Here is a 13758-nt window from a genome sequence, read left to right as displayed (position 1 = left end):
GCGTGGTTGTCAATAACTATCTCATGTGGGTCATTTCATAGCCTTTTGAGCTTCCATTTAAAATCACCTCATTGAAATTGATTGTCACACTTCATAAGAGCAGGGCAGGAGAGATGGCTCCGTGGTTAAGAGCACCGACTGCTCTTCCAGAGGTCCTGAGTTCAATTCCCAGCAACCACGTGGTGGCTCACCACCATCTGCGATGGGATCTGTGAATGGAAGCTTCTGAAAGGAATCTGTAGGTGGATTAGAATCTCAACCCGGTGGAGAGGTTGGAATGTTGCCCATCCAGAGGTTAATTACCCTATCGTTGGGCTAAATTCTAGCCCTTTGTAACAGCTGTCATTCTGTGTCCCAACTAACAGATTTTGTAAGAATCTATTGATTTAGCAAACAACGGCGTCCACCAACCCAAAAGCTAAGATGATACCGGATAGCGTATTGAGCCTATAGAAAAGCCCCCATCTCCCTGGTGATGTACCCACCAATGTATTTTACTTTTTTAGATTGATTGACTGATTGATTGATTGATTGATTTTAGGTGTATGAGTGCTCCATCTGCATGTATACTTGCAGGCCAGAAGAGGGCATCAGATCCCATTACAGATGGTTGTGAGGCACCATGTGGTTGCTGGGAATTGAACTCAGGAGCTCTGGAAGAACCGCCAGTGCTCTAACCATTGAGCCATCTCTCCAGCCACCGCCACCCCCCCCCACACCAATATATTTTAAACTTGCTTTGATTTATGACTTTCCCTGTTCTGTAAAACTCTCGAAACTTGGTGACATTGCTTCCACACTGAGACACGGAATTTAGGTAACCCAAATCTGCGATCCCGGGCCATGATCACTCAAAATGGCTTCAGAGTAAAATTTATTCCCATTAAAGTGAGAGCTGTGGCTTTTGTGTTGATATCTGTTACACGGCCAGGCCAGGCATAGTGGTCCATGTCTGTCATTCCATCCCTGGAAGGTTGAGGCAAGAGAATCAGAAGTTCAAGATGAGGGGCTGGGGATTTAGCTCAGTGGTAGAGCGCTTACCTAGGAAGCGCAAGGCCCTGGGTTCGGTCCCCAGCTCCAAAAAAAAAAACCAAAAAAAAAAAAAAGAAGTTCAAGACGAGCTAGCCATTTGCCTATCAAGACCCTTCCTCCCTGGGTTCAGTCCCCAGCTCCGAAAAAAAGAAAAAAAAGAAGAAGAAAAGAAAAAACCCTTCCCCCTCTAAAATAAAATAAAAATAATCCAAAACAGCCGGGTAATGACTGGTTGAGGATTGAGGCCTGGCTGAGAAGCTTCCAGAGCCAACTCACAGCGGGAAGGAGCTGCACCAGGAAAAGATCATTATCGGTCTGATAGGAAACCTCTCCCCTACACCCAACAACCTGTGGTTATAACCTTTCAGATCAAAAGAACTCCCCAAGGGCCACAAGTCCCCCAGGGTCCCTGCTGAGTATGAAAGTTTCAGCTCCAGGGTAGGACAGCTCTCACAGAAGCTGTGTTTGAGGACATTTTCAGACAGGCACCAGAGCGGAGAGCATGGCTTCCTCGAAGGACCCCAGGAGCTGGAGAGCCAGCTGTGAGGATTCTAGTGTGGAGGCGAGCTCTGGTAAGATGGGGCAGTGGCATCTCCACGCTGAGGAAAAGACCAGCTGAGCGGGAGTGAGCAGGCAGGGGGCTGATGGCTGGGGTTATGGCTGCTGTCGGTGGGTTTCCCATAGTCAGTGTATTAACCAGCCAACCAGAGCATAGTCCTCTGAGCAGGGGAGACAATAAGACCAGGTAGCAGGGGTTGGGGATTTAGCTCAGTGGTAGAGCACTTGCCTAGGAAGCGCAAGGCCCTGGGTTCGGTCCCCAGCTCCGAGAAAAAAAAAACAAAAACAAAAAAAACAGGTAGCGGGGCTGGAGAAATGGCTCAGCGGTTAAGAGCACTGACTGCTCATCCAGAGGTCCTGAGTTCAATTCCCAGCAACCACATGGTGGCTCACAACCATCTGTAATGAGATCTGATGCCCTCTTCTGGTGTGTCTGAAGACAGCGACAGTGTCATCATATAAAATAAATAAATCTTTAAAAAAAAAAAAACAGGTAGCAAGGTAGCAAAGAGATCTGGGGTATCATTTGCATAACGAGAGAGGTGACATTTTGTTGGTGTGTGTGTGTGTGTTTATGTATGTTTGTATGTGTGTGCATGAGTTGAAGAGTGGTTTTGTGTACCATGGTGGCACGCCATTAGTCCCAGCACACAGGAGACAGAGGCAGGCACACAACACATGGTAGTGATGGCTCCTCCTCCTCCTCCTCCTCCTCTTCCTCCTCCTCCTCCTCTTCCTCCTCCTCCTCCTCTTCCTCCTCCTCCTCCTCTTCCTCCTCCTCCTCTTCCTCCTCCTCCTCCTCCTCCTCCTCTTCCTCCTCCTCTTCCTCCTCCTCCTCTTCCTCCTCCTCCTCCTCCTCCTCCTCCTCCTCCTCCTCCTCTTCCTCCTCCTCCTCCTCTTCCTCCTCCTCCCCCCCTCTCCTCTTCCTCCTCCTCCCCCCCTCTCCTCCTCCTCCTCCTCCTCTTCCTCCTCCTCCTCCTCCTCCTCCTCCTCCTCCTCCTCCTCCTCCTCCTCCTCCTCCTCCTCCCCTTTCGGTTTTTCAAGACAGGGTCTCTCTGAGTAACCCTGGCTGTCCTGGAACTTGCTCTGTAGACCAGCTTAGCTTCGGAACTCAGAGATCCACCTGTCTCTTTATCCCCTACCCCATCCCTGGTGCCGGGATTAAAGGTGTATATGCACCCCCACTCCCTAGTTTAGGCGGATCTCAAAATGAGATTCCTGTACCAGGATACACAGGAGACCCTGTCTCCACAGTAATAAATAAAAACCACTTTAGATTTAGACAGTTGCTGCTCTGAGCGTTTCTTTGTGAATAAATCCATTTTGCTTGGTTCATTCTCGCTTCTACCCTGTGCAGAGCTTGGAGCTGGGAGAGCATGGGAGAGCATTTGCAACAGGGATCCCCAAGCAGACTACCTCAGATATCAATATATTTACTGTAGGGGATGGTGAGGATTCTGTGGCCACCAGCACCCTTACTGCCTGAACCTTGTTTTCCCCCTCTCTCTAAGCTCCCCCAGGTTCCCTCTTGGATCTACACCTTGCTATTTATGGTATGGCCCACAAGCCTGCAGAGAATCTAACTCAATCATACCTACTTAACTTTTTTTTTTTTTCCTTTGAGACAGGGTTTCTCTGTGTAGCCCTGGCTGTGCTCTATAGACCAGACCTTAAACTCCGAGATCCACCTGAGTGCTAGGATTTAAGGCATGTGCCAGGCACTACCTGTTCGTAGTTAGGGGTTTTCGGCTATGAACAGATACCATGACCAAGGCAACTTTTATAAGGACAACGTTTAATTGGGACTGGCTTACAGGTTCAGAGGTTCAGTCCATTATCATCAAGGCGGGAGCATAGCAGCATCCAGGCAGGCATGGTGCAGGAGGAGCTGAGAGTTCTACATCTTCATCTGAAGGCTGCTAGTGGAAGACTGGCTTCTTGGCAGCTAGGATGAGGGTCTTAAAGCCCATGCCCACAGTGGCACACCCACTCCAACAAGGCCACACCTCCAAATAGTGTAATTCCCTGGCCCAAGCATATACAAACCATCATGATTACTTTACTTTTTCTTTTAAAGATTTATTTATTATATATGAGTACACTGTAGCTGTCTTCAGCCACACCAGAGGAGGGCATTGGATACCGTTACAGATGGTTGTGAGCCACCATGTGGTTGCTGGGATTTGAACTCAGGACCTCTGGAAGAGCAGTCAGTGCTCTTAACCACTGAGCCATCTCTCCAGTCCTACTTTCTTTCTTTTTTTTTTTTTTTTTTTTTTTTTTTTGGAGCTGGGGATCGAACCCAGGGCCTTGTGCTTCCTAGGCAAGCGCTCTACCACTGAGCTAAATCCCCAACCCCCAGTCCTACTTTCTTTTTTTCTTTTTTTCGGAGCTGAGGACTGAACCCAGGGCCTTGTGCTTGCTAGGCAAGCGCTCTACCACTGAGCTAAATCCCCAACCCCCCTTTTTTTAATTAAAAAATTTTACCTTGGGGCTGAGGATTTAGCTCAGTGGTAGAGCGCTTACCTAGGAAGCACAAGGCCCTGGGTTCGGTCCCCAACTCCGAAAAAAAGAACCAAAAAAAAAATTTTTTTTTACCTTCATTTATCTTATTTTATTTTATTTTATTTTATATTGAAGTATTTTACCTACATCTGTGTATGTGCACTATGTATGTGCCTAGTGTTCATGTATTCCTTGGAACCAATGTTATAGATGGTTATAAGCCACCATGTGGGTGCTGGGAACTGAACCCCAGTCTCCAGTCTCTACTCCTCCACCATACCTTTTTTTTTCTCCAAGGGAAGGTTTCTCTGTATAGCCCTGTCTATCCCGGAACTCACAGATTAGGATAACCTCGAAGTCACAAGAGATTCACCTGCAAAGGCATGCGCCACCCCCACCCAGCTCAATACTTTTTGAGACCTACTGAACCTGATTTGACTAGGGCAACCGTCAAGCTCCAGGAGTCTGCCTGCCTCCACCCCAGCCCCAGCACTAGGATTGTAGACGTCCTCGTGGATCTGGACTCACTAGAAAGGACCAAACGAGCCATCTCCCCATCCCAGCCCTGCACTGTAATGCAAGAATTCTCCCTGGGCAGTGCACTAGCAAGATAAAGCTGAGACACACCTATGGGCTGGGCTGGAGGTTCCTGGCAGTGGGAGAGAAAGGGAGAACACAAGGTTTTAAAGTTGGAGCTAACTAATGGGCAAAGGCACTTGCTATAAAGTCCAAGGACCTAGGTTCGATGTCCTAGGCCCACAGGGAGGAGAGAACAGACTCCATAAGTTGTCCTCTGACCTCCACGTGCAGACCACGGCACATGTGTGCCTACACACACGCACAGTTGGCTGTTCTTACACACGCCTACATTTTCCTTTTAGGAATACAGCCAGCCTGCGCACACAAGGCCATCCCCAGAGCTCACATCACTTTCGTCATTGACTGTGCAACTGGGAAACGAGTCTCCCTGGCAGCACCCGCGGTGCCACCCCAAGCCTCAAGAACCAACCAGGGATGTGTCACCCCACCCATGAAGACCTTTATTATGTTCTGTGGGAAAACACCACTGCCTGGGACTCAGGACGTTTCCCTCGGTCTCGGACCCCTTGATGGAGCCAAGGATACCTTGCCACCTTATGGAGGACTTGGGGCTCCAGATTCCCTCCCTACCAGCCTACCCGGTCCCCAGAATGATCCTAAAGCCAAGACAGGCACTACTGAAAAGCGTTTGACTCGGGAGAAGGTCAAGCACTCACTGAGGGCTCTGGCCTGTCTCTGCGGGCAGGTGGAGTAGTTTGGTGGGATCTGTCAGGGGTGGGGGCAGGGAGTGGCTGGGAATTTGGGAGTCTTTGGGGCCTGAAGCCAAGGAGACATTACTAGATGCAGCAAAGGACTTAAGAGCCAGTTAGGCCTCTGTCCTTTTCCTTCTCCTGTGCCTCGCTCTCAGCTGGGGCCAGGCCTGATACCAACGTGCTGCGGCCTGTCACGGTTTTCTCGAAGCTTGGAAGGGGAGAAGGGTTGAACAAGTGACCAAATAAATAAAAGTTGTGGGTTTTGAGCAGAGCTGAGTGACCGGAGTCCAGCCCTCCTGAGCCTGGCTGTGGCAGGCCTTGCCTTGCTTCCCTGTTCCTAAGGCTAGCCCCCCCGCCCCCCAAGACTCTTCCCTTATTTAGCCACTTCCTGCTGAGGCTGACTACCAAGGTCCAGCTATCAAAGCATTGAAGTCCAGCAACCAAAAGCCGCCTTTGGCTCACCTAATTAACTTGCCCAATCAAACACCTCATCCTAACATGTGGTTTTCCCTTGTACCTTTATAAACCGCCATTTTTCTAAATGCCACCTCGGTCTCTATCCAGAGGCAGTCCGTTGTCCCCAGTTGGTGGAGGTGGGAGACAAAGACAACACCCAAAGACCACACCCCTCCTCCCTCCCCCTTCTTCCCTTCCCCCTTCCCCCTCATCTTTTTTTTTTTTTTTTTTTTTTTCTCGGAGCTGGGGACCGAACCCAGGGCCTTGCACTTGCTAGGCAAGCGCTCTACCACTGAGCTAAATCCCCAACCCCCCACCCCTTCATTTTCTATCTCCTATCCTTGCCTCTTATTCCCCGACCTCTGTTCCTTTGGAGCAAATAAATCTCCCCTGTGCTGAGAACTTGGTCTTTTGGGTCCTGTGGTAACACAGTATGGTATGAGAATCAGAAAGAGCTAGCCCTGGGGAAGTTTCCCCTTCTCACAGAATCTTCTCTACAACCACACGGATATCTCATTCCAGAGCAAGCCAGGGAGGGCTTGGGGGCATCGTCCTAATGTGTGATGGTTAGGGCCAGTGCATTAGTTTCTGTCACCTTGGCTGAGGTGGGGTCCTCGTCCTGGAGGTGACTGGAAGGAAATGGGAAAATAGAGAGGAGAACTAGGCTCAGCTACACTCAGTGCTCGAAGGAGGCGGACTGAGCCAGGGTGTAGCTCAGTTGATAGAACTACCTGGTGTGCAGAGAAGCCCTGAGTTTAGTCCCCAGTTGTCTTAGTCAGGGCTTCTATTCCTGTACAAACATCATGACCAAGAAGCGAGTTGGGGAGGAAAGGGTTTATTCAGCTTACACTTCCACATTGCTGTTCATCACCAAAGGAAGTCAGGACTGGAACTCACACAGGGCAGGAAGCAGGAGCTGATGCAGAGGCCATGGAGGGATGTTACTTACCGGCTTGCTCCCCCTGGCTTGCTCAGCCTGCTTTCTTATAGAACCCAGGACCACCAGCCCAGGGATGGCACCATCCACAAGGGACCCTCCCCGCTTGATTGAGAAAATGCCTTACAGCTGGATCTTACGGAGGCATTTTCTCAAGGGAGGCTCCTTTCTCTGTGATAACTCCAGCTTGTGTTGAGTTGACACACAAAATGGGACAGCACAGCAGTACCAGAGAAGCCAGGCATGCCAGCATACACCTACAATCTGAGCACTCAGGAGATGGGGCAGGATCATAGTCAGGTGCACTGTGAATCTGAGGCCAACCTGGGCTACATGAGAGTCTTTAAAAAGTGAGGGCGTAATATTACAAAAAGGCAGCGGAACGTCACACTAGGGGAGCTGACACATGCCTGTTCATCGTAGCCTTTGGAGGCAGAAGCAGGACCACCAGGTTCAAAGTCATCCTCTGAGACATGGGGACCTCAAGGTCAACAAGGCTGACCCTGTTTTACTTTTTATTTATGTTTTAAAGATTTATTTATTTTATGTATGCGAGTACCCTGTCGCTGTCTTCAGACACATCAGAAGAGGGCATCAGATCCCACTACAGATGGTTGGGAGCCACCATGTGGTGGCTGGGAATTGAACTCAGGACCTCAGGAAGAACAGTCAGTGCTCTTAACCACTGAACCATCCAGCCCTGCCCCTGGAGGAAAGATGGCTTGGCATGCAGCCCCTTTGGTGGAGAGCTTCCCTGGCATGCATGAAACCCCAACGCTCTGGAGGGAGATGTAAAAGGTCAGAAATGCAAGGTCATCCTTGGCTACATAGGAAGTTTGTGGTTAGCCTGGGGTATCTCAGATAAGAAGTGGAGGAAAAGGAACACGGGCAGAGGTGGTGTGGACAGCAGGCTAACACTGCCCCCTAGAGGTTCAGAACAAAATGTGCTGTTCTTGTCACAAGCAACCTGGAGAAGGTATCAAAACTCTGGGGCAAAAACTACTGTTTACTCGTTTACTTAGTCTCCATGGTATTTATTTATTTATTTATTTATTTATTTATTTATTTATTTAGGGTGTTTATTTAGGGATAGAGTCTTGCTGCGTAGCCCTGGCTGGCCAAAATTCATGACATAAATCATGACATAAATCCTCCTTGGACAATTTGACCGCTACCTTCCGAGCACTGTGACCACACGCGGGTTGGCATGCTTTGCTATGACTTCCTTGTTGTGTTTGTTTTGTTTTTGAGACACAGTTTCTCTGTCGCCCTGGCTGTCCTGGAACTTGACCTGTCGACCAAGCTGGTTTCGAGCTCAGAGATCTGCCTGCCTCTGCCTCCCAAGTGCTAGGAAGTTCTAGCAACAGAACCCAGATGCCTACTGTGACCTACTGGGCCTGGTGTGAAGGGGCTCCTCCTCCTCTCTGCTCTCTTCGTTTTGTTATCTGTGTACATGCTGCTTGTTTCCACAAATAGAAGGATCACATCGTGTGAGACCTCAAGGGCCTTCTTTAGCCTCCTTGGGCTTCATTCTCTACTCTGTGAAATGGGTACAAGATAGGGCTTCCACTGGGGGGCTGGATACAGGTCAGTGGTAGAGTACCTTAGTATACTAAAGGTCAACACACACACACACACACACACACACACACACACACACGCACACACACCATTTAAAGAATGTTTCTTAGTGACACATGCCTTTAATTCCAGTCCTTGGGAGGCAGAAGCAGGCAGATCTCTGAGTTTGAGGCCAGCCTGGTCTAGAGTTCAAGTTCCAGGACAGCCAAGGCTACACAGAGAAATCCTGTCTCAAAAAAAAAAAAGAAAGAAAGGGAGGAAAGAAGGAAGGAAGGAGGGGTTGGGGATTTGGCTCAGTGGTAGAGCACTTGCCTAGCAAGCACAAGGCCCTGGGTTCGGTCCCCAGCTCCGGGGGAAAAAAAAAAGAAGGAAGGAAGAAAGAGAGAGAGAGAGAGAGAAAGAAACAAAGAAACAAAGAAAGAAAGAAAGAGAGAAAGAGAAAGAAAGAGAGAGAAGGGACTATAGAATCCTGGCCCTCTTCATTACAGAACATGCACAGCAGGTAGGGAGGAAGCCGAGGGGCTGGCTGTTAGCTCAGGCCCAGGAGAGAGATACTTTGAAGTAACAGTGTAACATAAAGACTCATGTCCACTGTGAAAGCAGGGTACACTCTGCCTTCTCCTGTTGGCCATCCCCGAGTTGAAGAAACTTGTAGGGATTCTTGGGGAGAAGTCTGGGGCTGGGGCTGCACTTCTCCCTCCGACCAGCAGGTGTCGCCCCACCACCAACTGCGCTGTTTTCCAAAAACAAAGCCTTCGTTCTGTTCACTCCAGTCTCGAGTAATGAGTGTGGATGCCAAAGTGTGACTTTCCCGAATCTAGCCACTTGGTGACGGTTCGAGGCTCAGGCACTGTTCTTGTTCTCAGTACAGGCAGCGGTCGCTGTAGACTAGAGGCTGTGTGGTGGCATGCCACTCATGGCACTCCAACTCAGTTGTTTTTTTTTTTTTTTAACTGCCATTTTATGAATAAGGAAACAGATGCCAGAGAGGGGAAACCCTTTGCCCATGGTCACTAATTATTAAGGAGGATGAAAGAACAGAAAGAGGAAGGACGGGAATGGGAGCTAGGGAGGAGGGAGGAAGGAGAGAGAAGAGACAGGGACAGAGATAAAGGCAGGGACAGAAGAATGCCAGAGGACCAGAGAGGGAGAGAGGAGGAAGGGGAAGCAAGTCAGTTAGCAGCCTATTCCTCTTCCTCTGGCTCAAGCGGGCCTGGAGGCACCCCAGAAGACCCTACCCCTTTCCATGGCTTCCAGACTCCCACAAAGACTGTTCTCTGTCTGCTGCAGCCAGGTGCTCAAGAGCCTACTACCCGGACCGCATCCCCCATCCTCAGGGACCAAGGTTCGGACCTTGAGCTGGAGTCCTGCCGAGGCAGGGCATTGAGCTCAGAAGACATTTTTGGTCTCGGGATAGAGACTACGTAAGTAGGATTGGGTCCTCATTCAGAAGGGCACGCCAGAAACTCTCACCGAGTGTGACACAGGAGCAGGTAAGAAAGACCCATTAAGAAAGAAAAACAAGGGGCTGGGGATTTAGCTCAGTGGTAGAACGCTTACCTAGGAAGCGCAAGGCCCTGGGTTCGGTCCCCAGCTCCAGAAAAAAAGAACCAAAAAAAAAAAAAAAAAAAAAAAAAAAGAAAGAAAGAAAGAAAAACAAAACAACAAAAATTCCAAAAATCCCAAATTCCTTCAGGATGAAATCTCTAGACCTTACATTCAGAGCTACCCAAAATATAAAGGAATTAATCCAGTTGGGCCAGTCAACCACTTGGTCAAGATAGTCCCTTAGTATCTTAGGGTTTCTGCCATTGTGAAAAAAATATATATATATACATATATATATATATATATATATATATATATATGTACACACACACACACACACACACACACACACACACACACACACTGCTAGAGCTTGGCACTACCTTCACCAATAGTGATGTGTTTATAAAAAGAGAGGGGTTGGGGATTTAGCTCAGTGGTAGAGCGCTTGCCTAGCAAGCGCAAGGCCCTGGGTTCGGTTCCCAGCTCCAAAAAAAAAAGAAAAAGAAAAAGATAAAGAGAGGAAGAGGGGGGATTATGTTCTATGGAGGTGTGGTGAGGTGTGGGGGAAGGGGTGCCTCCGTGGGCTCAGGCTGAGGCATCCCCTTCCTTTCCCCCAGACACATGACAGCATAGTATAAAATAGAGTTTCTTTCAGGGCATGGGGAGGGGAGTTGAGAGGGTAGTAGAGGCAGAGAAAGGCAGAGAGAGTAGAGGAGTAGAGGCCGGCCATGAGCACCGGGAACTAAAGTGGGGAAGGGAAAAGGGACAGAGCAGGAGCAGAAAGGCAAGAGCTGGAGAGAGAGAGGAGGAGGCGAGCGGCCCCTTTTATAATGTCAGGCACACCTGGCTGTTGCCAGGTAACTGTGGGGCAGAGACAGGGCATTGGGCATTGGTAACTGTTAGACAAAATGCTAACGAGTAGCTTCTCTGGGGATCTCTTCAGGAATTCCAATTCTGCTACATGGTGCCAAGCCTCAATTTCTCCATGGGGTTCCTTCAACCCTGGGCCTTCTACTGCAATGGGCTGCACCTTCATCAGTGGCTTCTCTGGACCTCTCTTCAGGAACCCAGTGCTGATACAGTGTCAAACCGCTCTCCATGACCCCTCCAAGCCTTCAAGACCATTGACACATGGGATGCGCTTACACATTACAAAGTTTGACTGCCGGCACAAGGTAGAGCTTTGGTCCCTTCTGGACCCCCAAGCTCTGGATGCTGACCCAGAAGATTTCATCTCTATGATGCTGGTCGCTCCTAAATTACAGCTGATTGCTACAGCCCCTGCTGACCAGCATTAGCTGTGCCAGCAAAGCAAAGATTTCAAGGAGCCATTTGTTTTGAGACAGTCTCCCTAGGTAGCTCTGGCTGTCCTGGAACTCACAGAAATCTACCTGTTTCTGCCTCCCAAGTGCTGGGATTTAAGGGGCATAACAACACACCCAGCGTTTCTTAATTCAAAATCTCAAATGGACCCTGTTAGTCTTTAAGGGACTTGCAAAACTTCCTCTGAAACTTCACCAGCCAGGGGTCAGTCACTCGAGTTACTCTCAATATCTTTGAGGCTCCCACAGAACGGCCCTCTGAGGTTGAGCATCCACATCTCTTCCAGCCCAAACTTCTGATGCTACCACAGTCCTCCCCCAAAACACCACAGATTCACCACAGCAGACACAGTACCAAGCTTTGCCTTAGCTGGGGTTTACAATGCTATAAAACACTCTAACTGCTGGGCTGTGGTGGCACACACCCTCCCTGGGGAGGCAGAGGCAGGAGGATCTCTGTGAGTTTGAGGCCAGCCTGGTCTACAAAGCGGGTTCCAGAACAGCCAGGGCTACACAGAGAAACCCTGCCTGGATAAACAAATGAACAAAAAACAAACATCATAACTAAAAGTATCTTGGAGAGGAAAACTTTATTTTGTCTTAATGCTCCCAGCCCATCATCCGGGGAAGTCAGGGCTGGAGGCCTGGGAGGGGAGCTGCTACAGGCTTGCTCCCCATGGCTTGCTCAGCCTGATTTCTTATAGCACCAAGGACCACCAGTCCAGGGATGCCTCTGCTCAGTTAGCTGGGCTCTCCTGTATGAATTGTCAGTTGAGAAATGTGCCACGGACTTGCGTACAGAACGATATGAGGGGGCATTTTCTCCATTGAAGTTCTCTTCTCCAAAATGGGGCTAGCAGCTTGTGTTGACATAATCCTAGCCAGCACACATAGGAAGCCGGAGATAGGCTGAATAATTATCCCTTCAGTGAGATGACGTCCTTAGCATCCTGACCCCAGTGCAGCGCCGTTAATCCGCCATGAGGTTTGGCTGAGTTCTGACCCAGAAAGGTCCAGTTTTTCCTTTCTGTGTTTTTTCTGTCCCTCTCTTTCAGATGCTGCCCAGGGCATGAGTACACCCCATCTCCGGTACACCCAGCTTCCTTACTCTTTCCTCTAAAGCAGTCTCTCCACCATGCTGACCTCCACCATGGCTGAACTCAGACCTAACACATTTTTTCCCCCCTTGGCCTTCAATTTCCTTCTACTGAGACTGATAGCCACCTGCCCTGGGGTTTTTCTTTTGGAACGCTAATAAAATAGTCCTCTGTGCATAAAAAACTTTTTGGAAGTAGACCAGTTCTTGTACATTTTAATTTCAAGCTCACAGACACTGCCAGGTAAGAGCCAGTTGTTGGTTCAAGATTGAGGGGTCTAAGGCTTCTAGGGGTTTCCTGCCTCCACTCTAGGGCTCAGAATACATCTTCTCAGAGGGGGTCCAGGAAGTACAACATGGCGGCGGGGGGGGGGGGATTAAGCTCCACCCTCGATCGTTTTTCCCTGAATGGAAGGATCAGTTCAAGTACAGGGATGGGATAGAGACAGTGTGGTTACTCGAGAATGCATCTTCTCAGAGGGGGTCCAGGAAGTACAACATGGCGGCGGGGGGGGGGGGATTAAGCTCCACCCTCGATCGTTTTTCCCTGAATGGAAGGATCAGTCCAAGTACAGGGATGGGATAGAGACAGTGTGGTTACTCGAGGCTACAGCCCTTAGAGTACAGAGAGCGTTCCCTACTTGTTCAGTGACTAAGCACACTGTCTTGGCAGTAGAGCCAAGATTTTGATCCTAGGTGGCCAGCCTCCAGGACTGGTGAGGGACCCTCTCTCCTCTCTGGTCTGGGAGAAGAGAGCTGGACTAAGGGTTGGAGTTCGGGGATCTTTTTTTTGGGGGGGGGTTATTTTTTTTGGAGCTGGGGACCGAACCCAGGGCCTTGCGCTTCCTAGGTAAGCGCTCTACCACTGAGCTAAATCCCCAGCCCCGAGTTCGGGGATCTTTAGTCCACAATTATTACTAAACTATGGGAACACTGTTACTGTGTGGCTCTGGTGAGGCCCCATCCCTCTCTGAGCCTGGACCTCATTATCATAAAGAGTTCGGATTGGATCCCGGAGACTGAGGCTGGCCAAGCAAATGGACAGGTCGGCTTCCTGGCACCAGGCACGTGCTATTTGCCTGCTGAAACTCTGCTGAAGACCATCTGGAAAAGTACAGGCATCAGGCCTCGGTACATAAGCACAGGCTGTTTTGTTTTGTTGTTTTGTTTTAGAGAGCCTTTAATATAGCCCCAGCCTTAAACTGTATAGCCAAGGATACGTTTGGCCTTCTGATTCTCCTGGAGTGGGTCCCAGAGCGCTGGGATTTCAGACGTGCACCCCCATACCCAGAGTTTGCAAGACAGGCACTCTACCAAGCTACACCCAGCCAGGACTCTGGTTTTTGAGACTAAACTCTTGGATCTGTACGGCTTGTAGAAGGGAGTCTTTGGCCTTTGGAAGCCCAACGCCATGTGGTTCTCTTAACC

At 49.5% G+C, this 13758-nt stretch overlaps 1 protein-coding gene across 1 annotated transcript; it reads left to right on the top strand.

The window, feature by feature from the left end:
- Positions 1-1430: 1430 nt before the first annotated feature.
- Positions 1431-5658, top strand: Srarp (steroid receptor associated and regulated protein). The gene is given in 2 exon segments (NM_001399530.1): positions 1431-1604; positions 4977-5658. Coding segments are annotated over 2 exon segments (483 nt in total). The 5' UTR covers positions 1431-1534; the 3' UTR covers positions 5390-5658.
- Positions 5659-13758: the final 8100 nt, after the last annotated feature.

The sequence above is a fragment of the Rattus norvegicus genome, chromosome 5 (genome assembly GCF_021556685.1).
Source record: "Rattus norvegicus strain SHRSP/BbbUtx chromosome 5, alternate assembly SHRSP_T2T, whole genome shotgun sequence".
Taxonomy (NCBI): domain Eukaryota; kingdom Metazoa; phylum Chordata; class Mammalia; order Rodentia; family Muridae; genus Rattus; species Rattus norvegicus.
Note: the sequence above shows the minus strand (reverse complement) of the source record. Positions and strands in the feature narration are given on the sequence as shown.